Source organism: Camelus ferus, chromosome 7, assembly GCF_009834535.1.
Source record: "Camelus ferus isolate YT-003-E chromosome 7, BCGSAC_Cfer_1.0, whole genome shotgun sequence".
NCBI lineage: Eukaryota > Metazoa > Chordata > Mammalia > Artiodactyla > Camelidae > Camelus > Camelus ferus.
Genome location: NC_045702.1, coordinates 774,684 through 801,169, shown reverse-complemented (window position 1 = coordinate 801,169; position 26,486 = coordinate 774,684). Strand labels below are relative to the sequence as shown.

Here is a 26,486-nt window from a genome sequence, read left to right as displayed (position 1 = left end):
GGGCAGGGAGCGCTAGCCCCAGCACCACGGGCACCCTTGGGCGCTCCACCAACAGCCCTCCACTGACCAGCTCTGTCACAGCCTGAGCACTGGAGCCTTCCTGCCAAGGAGCAAACCCACTAGACAATAGCAAACCTCATGGTCTCCTGTCGCACAGGCCTGAGCTCAGCCCCGCCTAGAACTTTCAGACACACTGAGGAGGGGGGTGAGCTTCGCAGATCAGCCTCAGAGCCTGCAAACGCCGACCGCGCCCCGCCCACCCTGAGTTCCCCACCTCGCAGCGTCCTCCGAGAATGACTCCCGGCCACGGGCTGAGCCGAGTGTCGGAGACCATCCCCACTCCCTTCCCAGATGTGTCTCTGACACGGACTCAAGTCGCGGGACTTGGGGTCCACCATCGCCCTTGTCACAGCCTACGGTGCTTGTCTGTTTGGTGTATTTCCACAGTCAGTGCCGAGGAGCGGAGAATCTGACCAGCTCCACCACGGCCGGGTCCCGGTCGGCATCCCTTTATAGACGAGGTCAAAGGACATAAAGAAAAGTGAGGCATGGGAAGCAGCCAGGAGCCAGGGTCGGGGCTGGGGGAGCTCAGAGAAGGAAGAAGAGACACATCTCCAGCCACAGGGGCGCATCCTCATGAAAGGAGACCCAAGGGACAGTCCCGTCTCGGGGAAGTGGGCACGCGCCGGGCCGCGGGGGCCACGTCCTGGGCCATGCCCTTCCCGCGAGGCCACCTCATTCCACTTTCTGCAAACCCGGGTATCAAGGATCAAGAATGAGAGTGGGAGCACATTCTTCAAAGCTTTTACATCTTTGCTTGTAATTCTTTGTCACCTGATTTTACAGGTGTCTTTGGCAGAAGTAGAGAAACTCCTTGAATCACAGTGCCTTGATCCCACGCACTCCACAGGTTTGCCCAGAAAACCCACAGCGTGTGTGCCTCCTCGGGTCAGGAGGGCCCTCCCCATCCCCTGTGTCCCCTCGCTCCCTGCCAACACGTGTCCCACCTCCGGAAACTATACCTGCGCACGTGGCTGCTACGGCAACGCCAGGCGAGAAACCCAAGTCCAGACACGAGCACACACGACGAGAGTGTAACGTCTCCAAGCGCCGGGCTCGGGGACACCCGAATAGATGCTGCGGGTCGGACGGTGATGAGGCTGTCTCGTGGGGTGCCCTGCATGGAGCCGTGACGTGGAGCCCGCACGCGCCTGCTCAGGGCGTCCTGGGCGTGGATGGACGTGGAGGGTGCTACCCGGAGTGGGCTGAGGACCGCCAGAGTCACAATGACCCGGGAAGAGCCTCATTGCACACCTGCCGCACACACCACGCTGATTCCACCGCAGTGCTGGCCCATCGGGTCCTAAACCCCCCAGAAAAAAGCCTCCCTGGTCCAGACCAGGCAACAGTCAGAGGGAAGGAGAGCGCTCGCTCCAGAGGACGCCTCGTCCCTGACGCGTGTGTCCCTCTCCCCTCCTCCCGCCTCTGCCCTGCCGGCTCCCCGCCGACCGAGCGGCCCACCTGGGAGCCAGGAGCTTTCCTGAGTGGACCAGGTTTCGTTTCCCCCTCGTCTCCACCCACACGCATGGGCACCCACTGAACAGACCTTGCTCACCCCCTTGTCACTGCAGCCGCCAGTTCACTTAATCTCACCGAGTACCATAACAATGTGACATCGTTTATTTTAGCGGGGAAATGTATTTCAGTATCTTTATTAGCTTCCTTAGTCCCATTCATCTAGAATCATCGAGGCTCTGAAATTTTCCTTAATTTCTTAAATTACATTTTTACCGTCTTAAGGAGTAGTTTACGTGCTGCTACGGCTTTAATTCATGAATTTCAGTTCACAAGAAGCTTAGTGCACACCGCCACCAGCGCCACGCTTCTGCTCCGGTTTCGGCACGGCAGTATCACTGGCTGTAACCTCCCGGACTGAGTTTCCTCTGTATTAGGCTTTGGCAACACTGCTGTGACAGATGAACCCAAACATGTTCGCAGTGCACACACAAGGCAGGACGCCGCTTCCCAGCAGTGACTCAAGATCCAACCTGCTCGACTGGCAGAGGAAGAGAAGGAGCAGGTTTTAAATGCTTCGACCCAAACCCGATTTAGGATCAAGAGGACACGTGCAGTAAAGAAGGGGCGTCCCCTCGGCCCCGCGGGACCGGCCCACAGTGGACTGGCCGCTGCCAGGCACTGAGCGGGCACTAACTGACCAGAAAAAGAAGGACTCCGCTGTGCCCAGGCGCCCTGGCAAGGCGGACGGAGCAGCCGTGAACCTGGCCCTTCGCTCTCTGGTCACGTCAGTTTAGAAAAGGAACTGAGCACCCTTCGCTTCCTTCCAGCCTGACCGCTCTGCCCGAGGACGTACTGGCAGTTTCCCTCAGAAAGACCAAGTGGGCTCAAGGTGCAAAGGCCAGAGCCCCGAGTTCCCCGGACAGATGACCGGGGAAGCGGACGCAGCACCACGGCTTCTCTACAGGTCGGAGGCCCCCTTGCTGGCGTGACTCCCTCAACACCTGCTCACCCCAGCCTGGTCGTCGGAACGGCCCTCGGCTGCCTGCCAGGAGCTGGGTCTCCAGCATCAGGCCTGCAGGCGGGGGGCAGGCGGGAGAAGAGTGTGTGTTGGGCCCCCCACCCACTGGGCAGCCTGGGGAGGGGCGAGGAACCTTCCAGGGGCAAGGGACACAGTGCTCCTCAGCTCCCAGGGTTCCTGGAGCTGCCAGGAGGGAGGGCCCAAAAAAAACCTGCAGCCGCGTGCACCTCGGGGTCCTGGTCGCCCTTCAGAAAGTCAGGGCAGGACTGCAGCCTCCAGAAGGTGGTTCCAGTCACCTGCTCGCCATGTACCCCAGGGCATCTCATCACTCAGCCTCAGCTGGACCCACGGCAGGAGGAGCAGGTCCACGCTGAGACCCTGCCCCGTCGGGCACGGATGCAGAGCCACACCTGTGTGGTTCACCCGCACCCAGCCTTCCCCATCTGCCCCCCTTACACCTCAGCACCGGATTCATTTGCTCAAGTCTCGGGTGCTGGGACGCCATCCTATTCATTTTATTTCAGGGTAGTAAAGGGGGTGACTAAATACTTGTTACAAAAAGGTTGAGCCCTGCGGCTGAGCTAGACGCGACCTCCTGTGACCTTCTGCAGGGCTGAGCACCTGGGCATGAGGAGCTCAGGCCGCAGGGCAGAGAGGGGCTCTCGGATTAGGCAAAGGGACCTGAGCCACCGGAGGAAGACGGAGCAGGGAAGCCTGGGCGTGTGGGAGGTGTGCACGGTGTGGACAGCGTGGACGGCAGCAGCTGCCCGGGGAGGGGCAGCAGGACTGCGAGGGGCACCGTGTGAACGGACGGGGCTGCTGCCTGGGGTGTGGGGAGTCACCCCGGCCCCGAGTTTGCTCGGGAAAAAGAACCGTGTGTAATCACAGGCGTCTTTCCTCTCTGGTCTCTGCCACGCAGGTCCCACATTCCCAACAGAGAATAAATGCGGGAGGGCAGGAACCACACTCAAGTTTCAATTACCGCCAGGACGCAGAAGTCACGCGTAGTTAAATGACTAATTTGCAAGGGAATAAAGCCCATTCCCAGATGAACCCAAGTCATTTCATTCCTGAAGAATTTACTCAGAATATTTATCTGCTTCCTGACACAGGAGGAGACTTCACCGCGGATAAGACTCCCCCTCAGGCTGACAAAGGCGCCCCGTCTCCCAGCTGCTTCCATGTGCAAACCCACCGTGAGCTGGTCACCGCGGTGCAGCCGGAGCCCCCCACCAGGCCCCCACTCCCCGCCCACTGGGTGGGGGTTCAGTTCAGAAGCGAAGGGAGACCCGGGCTCCTGCAGCAGCACTGACGTCCCGCCGCTGCCCGTCCCCAAGCCCAGCGGCCCGAGGGGGCACCCGGGGAGCGGGCAGCACTCCTTGGACGCTGGCCCAGGGGTACCTCCTCTCAGTGACTGGACAGACAAGGAGGAGGCGACTCGGTGGGGAAGGCCGGGCAGGAGCACGTCTTCCCACACCTGCAAACGCGGCCAGTGACTCGGCTGGGGCCACCCCTTTGTTCTCACTTCTCTCCAAGGCTTGGCTATTTGCTCCCCCAAATACCCTACCCAGCAAATTTTCCTGAACAAAGTGCCTGGAAAAAAGACCCAGTAATACAACTCAGAGGCACCCCCTGAATAAAGGCATCGCCCAGAAAATGCACTAAATTAGGGTTTAATTGCTAGAAATTACTTTCAATTACAAAAAATTACGATAAATTACTTGTTGAATAGACACATTCTTTCACCACCATTAATAATTTAAAATAGCTAATTGCCTGTAATTGTGAGTAATTTTTGTTCTTTGGTAAGAGGCAAGGTGCTGCTTCTGCCACTGCCTGGCCAGGCCAGGGCCCTATTCGGGGCCGGGTCTCCGGGGGACAGAAGGCTGCCTGTGGGCCCTGCGAGGCCAGGGGTGGCTGCCTCGTCACCCTCGGCCACACCAGGGATAAGGGCGAATCCGGGTTTTCAGCTTCACCCAGATTCTCCAGAACACCATCTTGCTTGTCAACATTCCCGGCACCTTGAAACCCCAGACCCGCCTCCGATCCTGCCGTCCGCCCAGGTGCATCCGCCCAGCAGGCCTCGACCTCCTTCCCCACCGAGCCTGTCTTCCCCCTCTCTCCCGGGGCTCCTTTCCGCCTCATCGTCCTCCCATCCTCCCCCACCGGGCCAGCTCCGTCCTGGCTCCCCCAGCGCCCGTCCCGACCCCATAGCCCTGTAAGTCCCTCTCCCCAGGGTGAGCCTGGCCCCAGGACTGACCACAGCGAAGCATCCAAAGTCCCCACACAGACTGACACCGAGGCGCCAGGAGCCTGGCCAGAGCCGGCAGCCAGCCCCACAGACCACAAGGGACAGGCCTGGTCAGGAGGCCCAACCCGCCCCGGCCTGAACTCGGACACAGCCCTCCCATCCAAGCTCACGTCTCTTCTGGGAGGAGAATCTGGAAAGCCCTGATGTCAGTGAGGGGGTGGGTGACGGTGCAGGATGACCTCATGGAGTGGGGCCCCATGTGGCCTGGCGGAGGGGATGGTCCTCCCTCACGCCGAGGGCGCTTCTGCCCCAGGCCCACTGGGGATTCGGCGACGGTCACCATGCAGCCCTGCAGGGCCACTTGTTTCCGGTGTCCCGTCTCCACAGCCGAGTGGCCACCCCTGCTCCCTCCCAACTTTGCCCCTCCTGCGTCAGGGCCCCACAGCACCCATGTGTCCTGTCCCCTGAGAAGCCCCCGGACAGGACACAGCCCAAGGCATCACCTCAGACTTGAGCCCTAAGTCTGGGCGCCGAGGAGGGAGGAGCAGCAGGACGGCCACGCTCTCCAGGGCAGAACTGGGGGAGCGTGTGCCCCCGTCCTCCCCGCCCCCCACCACCCTGTGCTTCCTCGGGGCCACCCCTCCCGAGTCTCCTGCATGAGGAGGAACAGGTACCGTTCCCTAGAGGCTCAGCCACAGGAGAGGAAGGTTAAACCTTCGCCCGGGGGGGTGTCTTGTCCGGAGGGAGACTGCGTGTCAGGTCCAGAGCCTCCCTGGGCGGCTGCATCTGCTCCTCCGGCCTGTCCATGGGTGCTTTCAGAAGCACGGGGACCCACGGATGAAGGAGCAGAGGCTGCCTGCCTCCAGGAAGTCACCGCCTGAGGAAAGAGGGGCTCCAGGTCAAATCCCACTGCAGAAAAGCAACCACTGATCAGTAAGGCCCACCTCCCGACGTGGACGGGCGGAGCCCAGGGCCCGGCAGCCTGCTGGCAGCACACGGCCAGCCGGCAGGCGGCTGAGCTCCTGCCCTGGTAACCGTCCACCCAGCCCTGCTCCCAGCTGGGTCCCCAGGCCCCAGATCCGCAGTCTCCCCGACTCAGGGGCTCAGCCAGGAGCCAGAGCTCAGGGAGGCATACTTTCTCCTAGAAGGTGCCGAGTGGCAGTGGCAGATACGCTGCCCACCAGGGAGGAGGCCAGCGCGGCATGGGATGGGGCCCCCGCGGGCCCGCAGGGTCCTGACACCTGCCAGGAGGGGTGGGAAGGGGCCCCCACCCTCCCCCTCCACCTGGAGATTCAAGATGCTCTCGTGAACTCGGAGACTCCAGTCTCCACCACAAGCCATTTTAACACATTTAATTGGTCCTCTCTGGGGGTGTTTTTCAGACCAGCTCTTCAAAGACTCTCTTGTGGCGCTGAGACCAAGGGCAGAAGCAGAGCAGCTGAGAGAGAAGACCTGATGGAAAGAGACACAGGAGGGGCAGGGGGCACGGCCGGCACTGGGGAGTGAGGATGCCACCCTTGCTGTCCCTGGATCCTCCAGCCACTTCATTCGCTCAACCAGAGAAAAGTCAAAACCCTCTTTCTTTCCAAGGACCGTGTCACCAGCTTTTACATTTTCCCAAACGCTGAACAACAAAAGTGTGTTCTGAGAGAGCATTTAACTTCCAGTTAAAGTTAGAGAAGTGAGAGGCCGAGGGCGGTGGGGGCGGCCGGGAGCAGTGCCATCGAGGACCAGGACAGAGCAGCCCTCAAAGCACCGTCTGCACACGGTCCCCACACCCTCTGCTCAGACCCCCGAGTGGGCCAGAGCTGCAGACCCGCAGACCCCGGAGTGGCACCCACACCCTTCAGTAAGGACAGCATGCCCACCGTCCTTCCACAGAGAACGGGGTCACCGCTGACCTCGAGGTCGGACGGGACTCGTCACCCACAAAGCACTGTCACGCCCACCTCTCCGACGATCCTCCTGCCAATGGTGAGGATCTGGCCTGACGCGGCTGGTGGGGGCCACGGAGAGACTGGACGCCTGGAGCCAGGACCTCTGTCCCACCACGTCCCACTGAAGACACAGGAACCCTGTCCCGAAAGCGCACGTCCCCAGTCCACGCTCCTGGCAAAGACGTCCCCCACACAGGCTTCTGAATCAGTAACGTGAAACCAGAAGAAATCCTGCTGGTTTGCTTGAGGCTTAAATGGCCTCAGACGCCCTGACCCCACACAATTCATGTTTGCTAACAGGAGAAGGGGGTTTGCGTTTTCAAGGGGACAAAACGTGAGGAGGGGCATCTCACTCCAGTCCCCCTGAGCAGGCTGCTGCCCCGACCGGCCCTCCGTCCGTCCATCTGTGGTCTCTAAGCACACCTACCCACCACGCCCCCGGGCCTGCTCTGCTCTCCCACACAGATCCCGCACGGACAAAGTTATCATGCAGACTCGCACACATCGGCAGAGGCGGGAAGTAATGAAGATATTTACTGGAGTGTGGTTATTTTTGTTTTATTTTGTTTTAAGTCTAAGGTCTAGGACCACCCACTTCCTGTCTCTTTTTTTTTTAACATTTTTTATTGATTTATAATAATTTTACAATGTTGTGTCAAATTCCAGTGTAGAGCACAATTTTTAAGTTATACATAAACATATATATGTTCATTGTCACATTTTTTCCTCTGTGAGCTACCATAGATCTTGTATATATTTCCCTGTGCTATACAGCATAATCTTGTTTATCTATTCTACAATTTTGAAATCCCGTCTATCCCTTCCCATCTCCCACCCCCTTGGCAACCACAAGTCTGTATTCTATGTCTATGAGTCAATTTCTGTTCTGTATTTATGCTTTGTTTGTTTTTTTTTTTTTTAGATTCCACATATGAGCGATCTCATATGGTATTTTTCTTTCTCTTTCTGGCTTACTTCACTTAGAATGACATTCTCCAGGTGCATCCATGTTGCTGCAAATGGCATTATGTTGTCAGGTTTTTACGGCTGAGTAGTATTCTGTTGTATAAATATACCCCATCTTCTTTATCCAGTCATCTGGTGATGGACATTTAGGCTGTCTCCATGTCTTAGCTATTGTAAATAGTGCTGCTATGAACATTGGGGTGCAGGTGTCATCCTGAAGTAGGGTTCCTTCTGGATACAAGCCCAGGAGTGGGATTCCTGGGTCATATGGTAAGTCTATTCCTAGTCTTTTGAGGAATCTCCATGCTGTTTTCCACAGTGGCTGCACCAAACTCCATTCCCACCAGCAGTGGAGGAGGGTTCCCTTTTCTCCACAGCCTCTCCAGCATTTGTTATTTGTGGATTTTTGAATGGTGGCCATTCTGACTGGTGTGAGGTGATACCTCATTGTAGTTTTGATTTGCATTTCTCTGATAATTAGTGATATTGAGCATTTTTTCATGTGCCTATTGATCATTTGTATCTCTTCCTTGGAGAATGGCTTGTTTAGGTCTTCTGCCCATTTTTGGATTGGGTTGTTTATTTTCTTCTTATTGAGTCATATGAGCTGCTTACATATTCTGGAGATCAAGCCTTTGTCAGTTTCATTTGCAAAAATTTTCTCCCATTCCGTAGGTTGTCGTTTTGTTTTACTTATGGTTTCCTTTGCTGTGCAGAAGCTTGTAAGTTTAATTAGGTCCCATTTGTTTATTCTTGCTTTTATTTCTATTGCTTGGGTAGACTGCCCTAGGAGAGCATTTTTGAGATGTATGTCAGATAGTATTTTGCCTATATTTTCTTCTAGGAGGTTTATTGTATCTTGTCTTATGTTTAAGTCTTTGATCCATTTTGAGTTTATTTTTGTGTATCATGTAAGGGAGTGTTCTAGCTTCACTGATTTGCATGCTGCTGTCCAGTTTTCCCAACACCATTTGCTGAAGAGACTGTCTTTATTCCATTGTATATTCTTGCCTCCTTTGTCAAAGATTAGTTGACCAAAAGTTTGTGGGTTCATTTCTGTGCTCTCTATTCTGTTCCATTGGTCTATATGTCTGTTTTGCACCAATACCACGCTGTCTTGATGACTGCAGCTCTATAGTATTGTCTGAAGTCTGGAAGAGTTATTCCTCCAGTCTCTTTCTTTCTCTTCAGTAATACTTTGGCAATTCTAGGTCTTTTGTGGTTCCATATAAATTTTATTATGATTTGTTCTAGTTCTGTGAAATATGTCCTGGGTAATTTGATAGGGGATTGCATTGAATCTGTAGATTGCCTTGGGCCGTGTGACCATTTTAACAATATTGATTCTTCCAATCCAAGAACATGGGATATCTTTCCATTTTTTAAAGTCTTCTTTAATTTCCTTCATCAATGGTTTATAGTTTTCTGTGTATAATTCTTTCACCTCCTTGGTTAGATTTATTCCCAGATATTTTATTACTTCGGGTGCTATTTTAAAGGGGATTGTTTCTTTACTTTCTTCTTCTGTTGATTCATCATTAGTGTAAAGAAATGCAACTGATTTTTGAACATTAATCTTGTAACCTGCTACCTTGCTGAATTCTTCGATCAGCTCTAGTAGCTTTTGTGTGGACCTTTTAGAGTTTTCTATATATAGTAACATGTCGTCAGCATATAGTGACACTTTTACCCCTTCTTTTCCAATTTGGATCCCTTTTATTTCTCTCCCTTGCCTGACTGCTGTGGCTAGGACTTCCAGGACTATGTTGAGTAGGAGTGGTGATAGTGGGCATCCTTGTCTTGTCCCAGATTTTAGTGGGAAGCTTTTGAGTTTTTCACCATTGAGTACTATGCTGGCTGTAGGTTTGTCATATATAGCTTTTATTATGTTGAGATATGTTCCCTCTATACCCACTTTGGCGAGAGTTTTTATCATAAATGGGTGTTGAATTTTATCAAATGCTTTTTCTGCATCAATTGAGATGATCATGTGGTTTTTGTCCTTCTCTTGTTGATGCGATGTTTTGCATTGATTGATTTGCGTGTGTTGAACCAGCCTTGTGTCCCTGGGATGAACCCCACTTGGTCATGATGTATAATCTTTTTTATGTGTTGTTGGAGTCTATTTGCTAATATTTTTGGTGAAGATCTTGGCGTCTATGTTCATCGGTGATACTGGCCTATAATTCTCTTTTTTTGTAGTGTCTTTGTCTGGTTTTGGTATCAGGGTGATGGTGGCTTCATAGAATGAGTTTGGGAGTATTCCCTCCTTTTCAATCATCTGGAAGAGTTTGAGAAGAGGACTGGTATGAGTTCTTCTTTGTATGTTTGGTAGAATTCCCCGGTGAAGCCGTCCGGTCCTGGACTTTTATTTGTAGGGAAGTTTTTTTATTGCTAATTCAATTTCATTTCTAGTGATCGATTTGTTCAAGTGTTCGGTTTCTTCTTGATTCAGTCTTGGTGGACAGTATGTTTCCAGAAACTTGTCCATCTCCTCTAGGTTATCCAGTTTGGTTCCATACAGTTTTTCATAATATTCTCATATGATATTCTGTATTTCTATTTTGTTTGTTGTAATTTCTCCATTTTCCTTTCTTATTTTGCTAATTTGTGCTCTCTCTTTATTCTTCCTTGTGAGTTTTGCCAGAGGTTTGTCGATTCTATTTTCCCACCTCGTTTTAATGAATAAACTAGATTTTGGTTAGTTTCTAATGGTTTACAAAAGGTGTTTATCTGTTTGCTTTTGTCTTGACACCCAGGACTGCCAGGCTGAGTGAAACGGGGTTCTGTGTCAGGAGCACAGCCGGGGATAGCTGGGACGGACGCTGGGCGTCGTCAGCACTGCGGGCTGCCTGGCTTACTGCTCCTGGTTTGTGATAATCCATCGGAGGCTGAACACAGTGGAAAAGAAATTCTCTGTCTGCACCAATGTTCCTGCACTTTGTAATTCAGTTCAAGTAAAAGTGACGTCTTCATAGAGCTTTGCCGTCTACTCCTGTCGGGCCGCCCAGAACCCTACAAAACCAGCAAGTGTAACTGGGGAAGAGAGAGATGTAAGGGGGAGAAAGAAGAGGAGGGGGTGAAAACCACTTCCAAACTGAGAGGCCCAGACGCCCATGTGCAGTGCCTGCCCACCCAATCTAAAGGCTGTTATCTCATGAGGCAAGTAGCACACGAGCCTGCGACGTGAGCCGTTTCCGAGATGGGAGCCTGGTTGTCTCACGACCTCTACAGCGCTCAGTGAGGGTTAGGACAGAATCCCATCGCGTTCAGCCCGTAAACGGGTGCCCCCCCTACTTCCTGCATCTCTCAGAAATGCAGGGTTCTCGGTGCTTCTGGAAGCTTCCAGGCATCTCGACTTCCACCTCTGCTGCTGCATTTACTTCTCTGGAGGGTGACGCTCTGTCGCATCTGAAATAAAGCCCCCTGCAGGGTGTTCACAGGCAGGTGCCCGTCCGCCTCCCAGTCAGCTCTTCCACAGACGCTCCCCAGCGCCCCAGTCAGTCAAGCCTTCACAGGGACGGAGCCCCCCGACCTCACACTGTAAAATTTAAAAGCACGCCTGTACTTTGCATCAGAAAAAAATGCAAGCCTTTAAAGTGTCAAAGTTAAGAAACCTCGCCTCCACCATCAGGGCAGTGTACACTTTATCAACGTTCCCTGAACCTAAAGGGCACCTCGGCCTCTTCCAGAGGACAGATTTGCTGCTCAAACACACGTAAAGGAGAAAGACTTTGGTTTGTCATCAATGACACTTTGTGGGAGGTCCTCGCCTCATGTCTGGTTCCCACACCTGGAGTGAGTGCTCTCACGTGAACCACAGGTTCGCCCTGGGGCCAGCTGATGGCACCCCGGCTAGGACGATGGAGTCCCCTCCCTGCATCTGCGCTGCCTCGAGGATGAGGCGTGCAGCCCCAGCCGCCGGCTCCTGGAAGACAGATGGCGCCGTGGAAACGAGCCTGCGTCAGCCCCGCTGGTGGAGGGAGCCACTGGAGGCCTGAGAGGCGGCAGCAAGAGGTGAGAGCAGAGATCCCGGCCGGGCCTGAAGGGACACGGAACCTGGGCCCCCAGGGGCCGTGCGGTGGGGACCCTCCGTGGCTGAGCCCGGCCTCGCGGCGTCCACGACACCCTTGCCCTGTCGGCACCTCGGAGCTGGCACAGTGTCATCAGGCTGTGACTGTCAGGTGCCACAACAGTGCTCAACCGCTCGTTAAGCAGAGATGAACTTGCTGGCTAACCGAGGCCCTCTCGGCCACGCTCTCGTGACCACAGCCCATCTTTCTGAGGCAGGGGACGGGCCGGGGCGTGTGGAACGTGGCCCGGGGGCTGTACACCTGCCCCACGGGCTCCTCGTCACACCTGAGGACCCGAGGGAAGGCCAGGCTCCGGCCGGCCAAAGGCCGGCCAGACAGCGAAGGGCGGGAGTCCGCAGCGTCACAGAAGGCACGAGCCTTTCACACCTGAACGGCCTGCGTTACCCAGCTCCCCGAGAGAAAACGGTGAGAAGGCAACGTGCAGGTGTCCGAGTCCCCTAGACTCGGGTTCCCAGAGGAGCAGGCGGCCCTGCACCGTTTCTGGTATCACGGCTCCCAGAGGCCAGGAGCAGAGCTTGAAACCCCATCACACTTTCTGTTCTAACCACACGGTTGCCTCTACTGTTTCAGGCCGAGCAACACTTGGAAGCAGCTGTGAGCGCTCTGGCTCTGCTGTCAGTCACCCGGAACCAATTCTGAAACGGACCAGGAGCAGGCCCTGCCCGAAGGGAGTGTGCCGGGACGCTGGAGGAGCCCCTCCACGGGCAGAGACGGGCAGCAGGGGAGAGACGCAAGCACGGGGGGCAGAGCTGGGTTCTCCCTCCGGACTCCCCAGGCGCCCTTCCCTCTAGAGGGTCCCAAAGCACTGCCCGAGGGCCTCCGTGCGTCCAGGGCGCCAGGGTGGTCACGAGGTCACCAAGGCACTGTTTGCCTCTTCTCTTCATTTTCCTTCACATGAGAGTTTCCCAGAGGCTGTGTGGGTGGAAACTGCCTAGAACGAGTCAGATAGGAGTACCCAGCTGTTTTCTATTAAGCCAAACATTAAGGAAATGTGCAAAAATGTAAAACAAAACACAAACGCCACACTTGGCACATTTTTCAATGTTTGGAACACAGTTATTATGGTTACTATGTAATGAGTTTATTATGATTATTTTTATTTTTGAATGAATGTTTAATGTTCTCAATTTTTAATTTGTACGACAGCAAAAGTGGTTAGTACTACTCCCCCCCCAAAAAAACCCAGAAGCTATTTGGGGTCTTCAGTAATTGTTAATAACATGGCGGGTCCTGAGATCAGAAGTCTGAGCACCGCTGCCGTCCGCCCTGCCGTTGGGAGCTCTGATCCCAGCTCTTCATGAGGCGGCGCTGGGACCTTGAACCACCTTGTGCCTCCGTATGTCCTTGTTCGTTTAATCTACGAGCTAAAAAGGTGTTTCCTCCCCACAGCAAGAAGAAAGCGTTGGGCCACTGAAGCCACAGCTGTCCAGACAGCAAGCCCTTCTGTGCTGCTCTGAGCACTGCTGCTCGCCGTCATCCTACGAACATTGTAACAAACACATCACATCACTTCACTGCACAGGACTGAAACGCCACAGAACTTGCTATTTGAAAGTCTTACAACATTCAGATGAGAAATGTAAGACATGGACAGGGAGCAAGCGATTGGTATGCTTGTGTTTAAAACAAGGTTTAGGTAACACAGAGACTGTTAGTCCCACTTCATATGAAAAACGTGACTAAGACGTCGGCATCCCCTGGGGAACTGAGAAGAGCGGCTGACAGCAGGCCCCACGAGACAGCAGCCACTTGGGAGTCTTCGGGGTGAGGCTCCGACGACCTCCCCTCCGAGGCTTCCCCGGCTGCGTCCGTGTGACCCAGGGCTCGAGCCGCTGTTCTAAACCCACAACAGCTCAGCCTCATCCCGTGCAGAGCGAGTCGGGGCTGTGTTTAACAAGGACAGGGCGAGACAGGAAATGGGCTTTCGTTTCTGTGTTGGACAAAACAGAGATTAGACACACACACACAGAGACTGGGGCGTGGAGGGAGTGGGCAGGAGAATTGGCTGAGTGGTGAACTGCCTCTGGGGAGGCGGAAGCAGCCTGGCAGCGAAGTGCTGGCTCAGCCCTGATTCCCACGTGAAACAGACGGAGCAACTGGATGGTGAGCAGAACCCAAGACCACACTAAATTCACACTGAAGTGAAGTTGTCTCCAAGGACAGTCACCCCAGGACCACGTCCAGGTAAAGGGGGGGGACAGGAGACCAGACACCTCAGGAATAAGCTGCAGGCGTCCTCCTTAAAAACAGCGGGAAGACTGTCAGAGACGGTCGGAACTGGCCCGTTCAGGGCCCCAGACACCACAGAGGCTGGCAGGAATCGGGGGAGCACTACTCAGGAACGGCCGATCTGCAGGAGGACCAGCGGACTTGCTTTGTAACCGGCCCTGCGTCCACCCCCACGCCGCAGTCACAGTGGAAACAAGCCAGCGGCCGCAGGAGAGGGCAGGATGGCTGGAGCCCCTAACACCTCGTCACCGGGAGACCGTCACCACCTGCTGGCTGTTCCCTCTGGGCCCCACTTGCCTTCATGCAGCCTGACTCGCAGCTCGCCGTGCATGAAATCCCCTCCCAGGGGCAGCTGCTGGAAACATTCAGAGACACGCTGACCTTCTCAGCTGCCTGAGGTGGGGTAACATCGGGGCAAACGATAGGCTAACCAAAAAGCTAAAGGAAAGACGCAGGAACGGGGTGTCTGCGGGGGCTTCGTAGAGCTGCCCCGTAATCCTGGGAGTCTGGGTGGCCACCAGCTGGTACAGGGCTGACCGCAGGCCCAGGGCGGTCGTCTGCTCAGGAAAGATAGGGGAAGCCCCCAGCGCCCACCTCTGGGTGACCCCGAGGCTCTGAGCCAGCAGGAAGTGCAGGTCCAGGCAGAGCTGTCAGCTGCCCGGCTGAGCGTTAAGGCGTGTCCAGCACGTACAGAACCTTCAGCAAAGCCTGGGAGACTTACTGGTTCCAGATTCTTAAGGAAACTGGTCCGATCATTATCTGACCACTAAGCCGGCTGACCCTGACTGTGGTGGCCACACGCTGCAGAGAGCACGCACTACAGCATTCGTTCACCAAAGTCACCGCACAGACAGTGATGAACTCCTGCAGCACCTGGAGGAGGGGAGGAGCCCGGCTCCAGGGCCGTCACACTGTGCCATTTAAAACATCCAGCTTTCGGTGGACAATTCTGGTGCCTGCAGAGAAACAGGGAAAGATGCTCCACACATAGAGGGGAAATCACACAGTAAAAACCGGCCGAGGAGACAGACTCACGTGAGATGTTTTAAGTGTGTTCCAAAAACTAAAGGAGACCACGTCTGAAGAACTAGTGGAAAGAATGTTTCCTCAAGTAGAAAACACCAATAAAGAGATAAAAACGCAATTTTTAGAGAAACAACAGAAATTCTTCAGCTGAAAATTACAGTAACCGAAATGCAAGTTCACCAGGGAAGCCAACAGCAGATCTGAGCAAAGTATCTGTCATTTCAAGGATCGTCAAACGAGATCATCCAGCCCGAGGAACGGGAAGGAAGAAGAACGAGGAAAAATGCCCAGAGCCTGCGAGCCACCATCAACTGCACCAGCACACACGCAACAGAATCCTCAGACGGAGGAGAGAGGGATGGGGCCGAAAGAATGCCTGAAGAAACGACGGCCAAGCGCCCCAAACGGATGAAAAGTACGAATCCACGCACCCAGGACGCTCGGCAAAGCCCAAGCAGGACCGGTGAACCCAGAGACCCCACGCCAGTGTCACGCGGACAGAAGCCAAAGCGAGGGTCTCGAAGGCAGCCAGAGAGGAGAGCGCGCGACATGCCGCGGGCCCTCGACAGGCTGGCGGCCCGCTCCCTCAGAAGCCACGGAGGCCAGAGGCAGTGGGACACAGTTTTCAGAATCCTAGAAGACTGTCAACCAAGAGTTCTACAGCCATTAAAACGATCTTCCAAAAATGAAGGAGAAATTGACACGATCTTCCAAAAATGAAGGAGAAATTGACACGTCCTCAAACAAAGGCAGAGCCCACAGGCTAGCAAACCTTCCCTAAGAGACAAATGTGTGTTTCACCTTACAATAAAAAGATTCAAAAGTGCCTTAAGGGGAAAGAGGCCTTAGTGCCAGGGTCCTAGAGCTGGTCTGCAGTCGGGGGTGAGTGAGGTCGGGGTGTCCTGGCCCACAGTCAGGGCGTGGCCTGTGCCCGAGGGGCCTCCCCGCCCCACCGCCCTGTGCAGGTCATGGAGGAGTCGGGGCGCCCAGCCAATGAGGCGGGTCAGACAGGACCCTGTGCCCGGCGCTGAGGGAGCCCTCGAGCTCCTCTCCGCCACCTCTGGAAGCAGCAGTTCCTCGGAGCCGAGGTGGACTGAGTGACATTTACACGGAAAGTCCCCAAGGAAGAGCCCGTTGGGGACAGAGCCAGAGGGGTGACCTGGGCGGCCGGGCAGGGCACAGGCGAGCTGGTGGCCGGTGACGAGGCGGCATTTTCAGAGAAGGCTCCGGAAGGGGGGTGAGTGGGACGGGACGGCCCCTCCCCACGCGCATCTCCAGGCGGCCCCGGGAGAAGCGGCCTGGACTGTGCTGGGCTGACCCCCAGCAGCACCCCTGCCCAGGCGGCTTCACCCTCTGCCCCTCCAGAAACTGCAACCATTCTCCGTTCTGGGACCTGCCAGGGCCCCTCACCTCCTCCACGCTGGTCCTGCCACGCACCAGGCAGCAGCGCTCAGCCCTGTGCCCTGCAAACCCTCCGAAACCCTCCAAGTTCAGAGAGAATCCCTGAGCAGGCCACCGGCAGCGCTAGTCGGGAGGCCCGGCCAGGCTGCCCCCTTCCCTCACGGCCCCAGCCTGCCACGTGGCCAGTGCAGAGTCCAGCTCCGACGCCCTGGCCGGCTACTCGGGAAGCGGGCGTGTCTAACAGCCGCTCCTCGCAGAAGCCACCGGCACGGAGCGGGCGGAGAGTTCGGAGCGCGCCAGGCACGGGGCGGGGGGGGGGGGCAGGCGGGGGTTAACAGGAGCAGGTGGCAGTGGGCGCGCAGGGCGGGGCGGGCACAGGGAGGCCCCACGGAAGCCAGAGCTGGGTCCCGGTAGGGGCGGGGGCAGCAGCAGGGCCGCAGGGAAGGCAGCCCTGCCCGCCCCCTGCAGGGCCCACGAGGGGCGGCCGCTGCAGCCACGCGGCAGGTCTCCGGGGTTCCCTTCCTTATCCTTAGGGGGTTTCTTTTCATTCTTTTAAGGCATCACGACACTGTGTTAGACTTTTAATTCTGCTGTTTTGCTTTTTGCTTCTGACGCACAACTCAGGGCGTCAGGAAAGCTCTCCCAGAAAATGGACCCATAGTTGTGTTTATGACAGCAAATTATGTGCCGATGGGCGACATTTAAATGCTGGATTTTAATGGCTTGTCAGAAGAAGTGAAATGTATTTTTTTAATTTAATACGTGAGAGAACAATGTGTCCACTCATGAAACGACGCTGCCTGCAGGAGCCAAGGACGGTAAATAAAGTGAACGTGTTCTGTCCCTTGATGGATATATTTATGTTGAAGAAGAATATTGTGCAATTAAACGCTACTTTCCCTTCCTTCTTCCAGAGGAAGGCGTCCCAGCAGCAGTGCGAGCCGCCGTCTGTCGCGGGACTGAGAAGCGGCCGAGAGGACGAGGAGCTGAGGCTTGAGGCGGGGGACGTGGGGTGCTGAGAGTCCCCCACCCCAGGAGCCAGCCCCGCCTGGCCGCTGACCGAGGTCAGGACCCCAGTGGGGGCTCCTGGCCAGGCCCACACAGAGCGTCCACTCCTGAGTCCTTTCGTGACCAGGTGGGGCACCTGCAAGGTCCAGAGGAAAAACGAGGTGGGGGGCAGGTGACACCAACTGAAGAAACAGAGGAAGCTCAGCTTACCAGTCATGCACGCTGGACGTGACAGTGTGGGCATCTGTGTGCACACGGCTGTGTGCCCATGTGTGTGTTGGCTTCCATGTGCACATCACTGTGCTGCAGTACACGCGTGTGCTCACGTGTGGGTGGGCTGTGTGCACGTGTCACTGTTGGTGTGTGCATCTGCATGCACGTGTCTGTGCATGTGTGTGTACGTGAGTGTGCGTGTGGTCACCGTGTGCACACGTGCATGCGTGTGCGTGTTGGTGGGTGAAGGGGGAGAGCCGGGCTCTGGCTAGCAGCCTGCAATAAGGAGCCCTCACAACAAGGACCATCGCAGCACAAATGCCGGGCAGGGCAGGCCAGACTCTAAATTACACCAGAGTGACACACCCGCCCAGTGTAGGCGGACGCTCTCCCTCACGTGGCCGGGCCAGCAGCACATGCCCTCGACGCAGCCCCGAGAGGAGGGCTGAGACTCGCCAGAGGACCAGGTGACCAAAGGCGTCTCCTGCCTCGGGTACCTGCAGAGCTGACTGAAAACGCAGACTCCCAGAGCCCACGCAGAACCGCCAGGACCGGCCCGTGAACCTGCGTGTTCCAAGGATGACTCCTCCTGGTCTGGGGAAAACCGCGGCCCAGGAGGGAGAGGCAACCAGTCAGGAGGCCGACGGGCACCGGGACGGCGGTCCCTGGGGATGAAGCGGGCTGTCCAGGCCGCAGCATCGGTGTCACTGTCTGCGTCACACACGAGCTGATGCTCCCCCAAAGCCTGAAGCCAGCAGGCGGGACCCCCGGTCCTCGGGAGACGGCACTGGAGCCGGAGCAGCGACGCTCAGCTCAAGGATCGTGGCAAAGTAGGGAAGACAAGGCGACCGCGGGACGCATACCCAGGAGGCAGGCACAGAGTGAGGTTGCCAAGAGCGCGTTCACCTCTGCCTCCCAGGAGGCTGCCCTCTGTGCAAGGTCCCAGCCAAGCCCTCAGGATGAGCAGGGCTGGGAGGACGTCAGCCGGGATGGGGCCCGTCAAAGGCAATTTCACAGTGAAAACCTGGGGTCACTTCGCCCCCTGAACATGCTTTTCCTCTGTTTCTCTCTCCCTCCCAGGTCCCCCGAGAGAAGAAACGAGGACTCGGGTGAGGGTGGGGTGGCAGGGGTCCTCCTGGGGTCTGTTCTGCACATTAGCTCACAGGTCTGCGTCCTTCTCCAAAGCAGGTTCCAACTCCCTTGCAAAGGGCCCCTCAGACTCCCGAGAGTCTCCTCTCCAGCTGGACAAGGATCTTCCCAAAGCCTCATCCTTACCCATGTAAGAACAGCAAACCTGACTCTGGAAACTGCCCCTCACCCCCGAGGACGATGGAAAGTTTGGAGGGGCGTCTACCCCCAGGCCGCTGGGCAGGGATCTCTGGCGTGCTGGCCGAGGGAGGGCAGGGGCCTGGAGACCTTCCAGCCATCGGCTGCCTGGGCAGGGGAGCGCAGAGCCAACGTGAGCCGCTGGAGGAGCCCGGGGGAGAAAACAAAATGTCCAGAAAGCACTGGAGCACGTGACTGCAGGGTGGACAGCTGACCCCATGGTGCTTCTTTTCAAACTCGCCCAGAAACACCCACCCCTCCAGTGTTACTGGGGGGAAGACCCCAGTACACACGCCAAACACTCATATTGTTCATCTTTCTCCCAGCCCCCACCGAAGGGTCCTCCGGCCTTTTACCAGGGCCCTCCTGCAGTGAGAAAAAGGAAGTAACAGGGCTTTTCAGTGACAACTGGACACCGGCTCTCAACTAACACTCACACCAGACGTGACCAAATGCCACTGTGGTCCACCCGTCAGACGGGCTCACGGGGCAGGCGAGCAAACCCGCCCCATGGTTATCCCCCAGCTCCGGAACGCGTCATTGGAGGAAATCATTGGAGCGCAGGCACTCAGGGCGGGCAGAATCCCCGCCGTGCCCTGACCTGTGGACTGGGGTCCACTATGGTGGGAAAGACACTCAAACTGCCTCCACCGACAAGACCACGAACCCAAACTTATACTCACAACAGCGTAAACACAAGCCGTATCACATTGCTGGGGGTGGGGTGCAGAGACTGGCACCCCCCAGGGACCTGATCCTTTCCTGGGCACTCACGGCGCCCCACGCCCTCCGCTCACCCGCGGCAGGGCCGGTGGATTTGGAGGGCGGCTGGAGCAGCAGGTTGTCCACCAGGTGCTGGCCTCGACGCTGCCGCTGCAGACGTGCTTTCTCCGCTGGGGCAAACGGACACACCCACGGTACCGGCCACACTGCCACTGACCCGGCGGACGCCTCCCCACACCTGCAGGAGTGGCCAGCAGCAGCAATTTGCTCTCGCCTGCCCCGGCCCGCAACACACCGCCACGGTGCCAGGTCAGAGGTCTGTCAACTCTCAGCCCTTGTCATCACCTCTCTCTCCCCAGGGCACCGTGCAGGGGATGTCAGTACACGGAGGACGCAGTGCTGAGTGGACCCAGAGCGCAGGAAGCAGCCACTCTTCCACGCCCACAGCCAAGACACTTGCATGCGGGGATCGGCGGCAGACGGGGAGCCCCGGGAGGCCCCGGAGGTGACTCAGTGCAGACTTGGATTTTGGAGCAAACTCACGGCTCCTCTGCATGTGACTCCTCTCCTTTTGAGACACTGCTCTGGGCTCGGTCCCAACTGCAGGCTCGACCGGGTGGTGGGACTAGAACATTAGGAACGGGGTCTCGTGTGGTTTTGTGGGTCACACACACGGTCGCCCCCTCCACCCCTCGTGGACACCCAGCACCTGCCACAATGGCTCCACTTCCCCCGGTTCCTTCAAATTCTGAGACCTGGGACCTGGGGCCAGCTTCTGCAGGACCCTCACCACCAAGGCCACGGCCACAAGACTGGACACAGGCTCTCGTCCACCCTAGGGCTTGGTTTCCCAGCTCGCACCCACAATCCTGTTCCCTCTGCCTGCCCTGCAGACCCCTGGTTCTGGCGCACAGACACTCACCCGGCTCCCAGGACGGCTGAAGCCAAACCACCAGTGTCACGGACGTGGCCTCCCAGAGGTTCTGCTTCTCTGACTGAGCCCAGGACAGCCCAGCCCTGGGAGAAGGGTGCTGAGGCCCCACGACTCAGAGCGAATGTATGGACGTGAGCCTTCCCTGCAGAACTCTCTAGGGCCCTAACCCACCGAGGGTCACAGCGCACACCAGGAGGGCAGATCAGGCACAGGTCCCCAGACGTACTGGACCGCAGACTGTCTTTCCTTGTGGAGCAACTCAGGGCCCTCAGGGAGCCCTGGGACCCAGAACGAGTGGGGGGCCACAGTCATGGGCTCCCTCCCTCCAAGCCTTCTGGGCAGGGCCATGCGGGTCCCACCAGGAGGCTGCAGACCTACTCCGCAGCACGGCTGTGTGTGCACCTGGCCTCTCGCCCAGGCCCCGAGGGCACGGGGAGAGAGGACTGCGCCTCAGTGACGGGGGCAGGCCACAGTGACGCTGAGCCTGACGACACGGCGCCCTCAGTCCTGGACAGCGTGCGTACACTGTGTGTGTGCACGCACTGTTACGTGGCCGTTACGCGTACCAGCCCTGCGGAGCAAGCAGGTAACAGGTATCTCCTGCGACAAAAACAAAAACCTGCGTAAGGATGGCAGGCTGGACAATCTGGTTTCTGGAAGCTGGTTGGCAGCCTGGCTGGACTGGTACCGACCACGCCCAGGCCCAGCCCGGCCCCTCTGCCCCCAGGCCTCTGAGCACCTCAGACGCTCACGGGCATGGTGGACCTGCCCTGGCTCCTGTGCCCGGACGGCCTCCGACCCCAGAGGGGCTCATGCGCCAGGCCTGTGACCAGACCGCCGGCTCGCCCACCGCAACGGTGGATGAGTGAGTCTCTCTCCAGCTGCTCGGCTCTAGGAGGCCGCGGCTGTTTGAGGAGAAGACAAGAGTCCGCTGGGCCACTGGCCACACACGCGGACACCTACCTGAGCGGGACAGCTTCCGCAGGGCGGCCGTCAGGTGCTGCAGGTCCCCCGGCGATGCTTCATGGCGGCGCGTGTCTGTGGCCGGAAACTCCTGACACCGTCCAAACAGCCCGTCTGCGGTGGAGAGCAGAGAAGGAAGTAGGGTGAGAGAGGAGACAGACGGGCAGGCCCTGGCACGTTCCCACGGGGCCCCGGAGAGGCTTCCATGAGCTGCCAGAGCAGAAGAACTTGGAGGACGCGGGGCCTCGGGAAATAAACCCCAGGGCCGTGAGCCCAGGGTGGCTGGGTTTCCCGTTTACTCTCCAGCCCCCCCACCAGCCCAACACACGTGCTCTGCAGGGGAACCGCCGGCCACGTGGGAGGCGCCGGCGGTGGGACAGAGCGGCGGCTGGCCTCGAGGGGGCCTTCTGAGAACGGAGGAGGCGGGGTGCTCGCAGAACAGGAGACGTTAACGGACCCATTTATCCAGTTCTGTCCCATTTGTCTGAAATGACAGGCTCTGCTCATCGACATCCTTTCAAACCGCACCTTCTAATTAATTTAGGGCCTAATTAGTCTTTATTTGGCGAATTGTTCACTTTGAGACAAGCTTCCTGTGGGGGGTTCAAACATTCAAATCGCCGCCTTTGGTACAAAAGGCTAATTCAGGGCCCAGCGCCTCGCACGGGGCGTCTGTGGCCTCGGCCAGGGGAGGGAGCAGCTTCCATTGTTCACAGCAGTTTCACTGCGCTGCTGACGGAGCTGAAGAAAGCCATTCAAATGCAACCAGTTTAATTAGCAGAAGCCAGTTGCCCAGAGCCAGGCTCATCAGTAATTGCCGGTCGGATATCACACATGTGCTTAAGACGGCACCGCGAGACCAGCAGAGAACCATCTTAAGCACCACAAGGATCTCCTGGCTTCCTGTGGGGCTCCACAAGCCCAGAGTGTCCGGGAGGCCACCTGCCTGCTGCTCGGAGCGGGCGGACATCGGCCACGGGAGGGTAAACCTCTGCCCCCACGCACTGGGCCCACGGCGCTGCTGAAATTAACACAGCTGCCCCCCGGCCCCAGGGACCCCGGCAGTGGTGTCTCCGAGGGAGGGTCTGGTCCCCACCCAGCAAGACACAGACAGCCCGGGACCCTGTCCTTTGATTGTTTCGTGCAAAGAACTCCGTGCCTGCGGGTGGTGTGTCGGGGGGCGGGGGCGGGGGCAAGGAGGAGGAAAATGAGACTCTTTAGAATTAACTGGGACTTTCGCTTCACTTTGCAAATGGAAATATCTTGAAAGTCGAGACTGGAAGGAGCATTAAGATGGTCCAACTCCACATTTCACAGATGAGGAAGCCAAGGCCGGAGTGTGAGGACCACAGCCACCGGAGGCAGAGAAGTCAGGTCCTCGTCAGTGACCAGCTAAAGGCCCGGGGCGACCACAGCACCACGGATGTGCCAGCGACCCGCCTCCCTCAGGAAACTCACCCATCACTCAGGGTGTCACAGAGGAAAATGGGCAAGACCTCGCCCATCTATTTCAGAGCGTCCCAAGCACATTATTTCCTTTCTGAGGCAATGGCCTCGTTTTTTGTTTTTTTTTTTAACATTTTTTTTTATTGAGTTACAGTCATTTTACAATGTTGCGTCAAATTCCAGTGTAGAGCACAATTTTTCAGTTATGCACGGACATACGTATACTCATTGTCACATTTTTTTCTCTGTGAGCCACCACAAGATCTTGTGTATATTTCCCTGTGCTACACAGTATAATCTTGTTTGTCTATTCTGCACATGCCTGTCAGTATCTACAATTTTGAAATCCCGTCTGTCCCTTCCCACCCCCGCCCCCTTGGCAACCACAAGTCTGTGTTCTAGGTCTGAGTCTGTTTCTGTTTTGTATTTATGCTTTGTGTGTGTGTGGTTTTTTTTTTTTAGATTCCACAAATGAGCAACCTCGTGTGGTAAAAACCATTGTCTGTAATTTGTTCTTATGATCAGTATTTTTCACTTTTGTTGCTTTTTAACTACTCGTTTTTTAAGTTTGGTTTGTGGCTCACGCTGCTATAAATGTGTCCTAAGGAAAATATTAATTAGATTTTCCTGAAACCTTAATTTTAAACATATGTTTACAATAAATATAACACAATATACAATATTGGTTGTGTCTTTAAAATTAGTTTTAGCTAATAATTTGGTTTTAACTGTTTGAAAGCTGAAGGTAAACAGACCATTGACCCTCTCTGCCCCTAGACTACAACCATACTGGTGAGGAAGAGACAGACATGGGCCCCGGTGCATGTTCCTAATTAATAAGCTTCACTTTTTAGAGCAGTTCTAGGTCCACAGCAAAATTAAGAGGAAGATACAGAGATTGCCCAAATGCCCCCTCCCCAAACAGGCACAGCCTCCCCCACCACCAACACCCCCAGAGGGCGCCTCTGTTACACCTGGTGAGCCTGCGCTGACACGCTGCCACCCCCCAGGGCCCACGGTTTATGTGAGGGCTCGCTCCCGGTGCCCTGTGCTCCGGGGGCTCTGGTGTGTAAGGACCCGTGCGCACGACGGCAGTCACACGGAGCAGCTCCGCGCTCCACCTGCTCACCCCCCACCACTGGCAGCCGCTGCCAGTTCTACTGTCTCCATGATTTTGCCTTTTCCAGAATGTCATCTGGTCGGAATCACACGGTGTGCAGCCACTGTGGAAAGCACGGAGGTTCCTGCCTCAAAACCTTGAAGGTAGACGCAGCAACCCCACTTCTGGCTTTGCACTGCAAAGAACTGAAAGCAGAAACTCAAAAGACACTGGCACACCCACGTTCACGGCCGCACCTTCACAACAGCTGAGCAGACGGTGGAACGTTACTCAGCCTTAAAGAGGAAGGAAATCCTGACACCCGCTGCAACACGGGTGGACCCTGAGGACACTGTGCTGAGTGAAATAAGCCAGACACAAAAAGACAAACACTGTGTGAGTCCACCTGTATGAGGTCCCTGGAGTCACTGATTCGTAAAGACAGAGGAGGGCGGGGGCCGGGGTGGGGCGCTGGGGCTCGTGTCTGATGGGGACAGTCCCAGTCTGAGAAGAGGAGAAGGTTCTGGACTCGGCAGTGGTGTTGGCTGCACCACGCTGTGATGCGGGTGAGGCCACAGAGCCGTGCACTTAAAAATGGTTAACGTGGTCAGTTTTAAGCTATATAGGTTTTGCCACAATTTAAAACTGAGGAGAAAGCAATTCAAAAGAAAAAGAAAAGAAAACAGCAAAGCAGCGCAGTCTTGGAGAGCGATGTGTGTGCTCGACATGCTGGAGGCGTGCGGCAGGAGGAGCCGCGTGGGCCCCTGGGGTCGGGCACTCCGCCGCCCGCGTCAGGACGGCGGCTCTGCCTTGGGGACGGTTCTCACTGGGGCAACCCTGCACGTCCAGCTGTCAGCGTGCATGCACGTTTAGTCCAGGTCAGACCCCTGCGCACACTCGGCGTCTACTTTGTCCACACGCTGCCGCCCAGCAGTTGGCGTTCAGGGACACACTGCCCCTCACCTGACGTGAGACCTCTGTGGGCACCAAGATGTCACCAGGGCCAGCGCCTCAGGGCAAAGGCCCAGGGACAGGCCTGGCTCCCCGGAGAGAGTCGTGCTGACCAGGAGGGATTTCTGGAGGAGGCAGGCCTGCAGCGGCCCAGCTGAGAGGCGCCCTGCTCAGCCTGGACAGTGAGTCTTCTGCTCGCAAAGGAATGACTGCTCCCCACCCCTGCATGGACGGAGCCACGGCGCTCAGCCTGGGGGACTGGCTTCCCGCCAGCACAAGACTCACGGTAGCTGAAGTCGCTGGAGAGCACAGGACAGCTGATTCATTCAGCAGGACTCATGGTTCAACAGGGCAAAGCCGGCTCCAGTTGCAGGGACAGTGGGACCAGCTGGCGTTTCCACCTCTGCAAGGGGCGTCTCCACCGTCAGGACAGACACACCTTTGCTGTTAAATTACCACTTGTAACCCAGTGCTTCTGGGCTTTGAATCCTAAGTGCACTATCTGGAACCAATGCAAGAAAGTCTTCAGGGTGTCGGCCGAAATGCCACACAGGAACTTGGAAGTGAGTGCAGACACACAAAAAGCAGACTCTCCCACCTCTAGGGTGACTCAGAGGCTGAGAACCCCCGGGAGAGAGAACAAGGCCGCTGTCTGGAGGCGATGTCGCCTCGTTCACCTTCGAGCAGAGCGGGGGCGGGGATGCGGGGCTGGACCCGCAGGTGTGTCCAGGGGGGGTCAGACGGGGGCGCCGAGACTTGCCAGGTGAGAGGCCACCAGTTGAGGGTCATGCTGCGTGAGGTGGGCCCGGGTGCTAACGGATGCCAACCCCCAGACAGCGCTCAGACCTCAGGCCTTGGCGGGCTCGGGACAAGGTTCCCACGCAGGCCACAGGGACAAGCTCGGGACCCTCCACCGGCAAGACTCTGAGTGAAGGGGGAGGGCCACCCTGAGCCTCCCAAAAACGTCCTCCCTCAGGGGCCCCGGGAATGGACCGCAGTGAGGCAGGGCCCGGGGAGGGGAAGGCTCCAGCCAGCCAGACGAGACTTCTCCCAGCTTCGCTTGGCTGCTGGCTGCCCGGCCCCCACCTCCTCGAGCCAGGCCCTCAGGATGAGAGAGCCTGTCCACTGATGGCCAGAACGAGCCCCAGGTGTGAACCAGGCAACTTCGCTCCCAGGAAAATCGGATCACATCGCGACCAGCTCCCAGGACCCACGTGGATCCCATTAAATGAAACCAAAACCAATTTTGGGGGATCCCAGGGGCATCACACTTGCACAGGGGAGATGGCCTCAGGAACATGCTGGCCAGGAGGCAGAGGGCAAGCCAGCCCCCGGTGGGAGCCGCAGCCGCCCCGCCCCGCCCCCCACGTGCCGCCTGCCCCG

At 56.7% G+C, this 26,486-nt stretch overlaps 1 protein-coding gene across 1 annotated transcript in view; it reads right to left on the bottom strand.

The window, feature by feature from the left end:
- The window catches only part of PTPRN2 (protein tyrosine phosphatase receptor type N2), a 519,894-nt gene that overhangs the window by 396,342 nt on the left and 97,066 nt on the right, over nucleotides 1–26,486 (bottom strand). Inside the window, exon 3 of the mRNA XM_032482973.1 lies at nucleotides 21,608–21,721. Coding sequence (XP_032338864.1) covers nucleotides 21,608–21,721 — 114 coding nt within the window. The remainder of the gene's footprint in view (nucleotides 1–21,607; nucleotides 21,722–26,486) is intronic.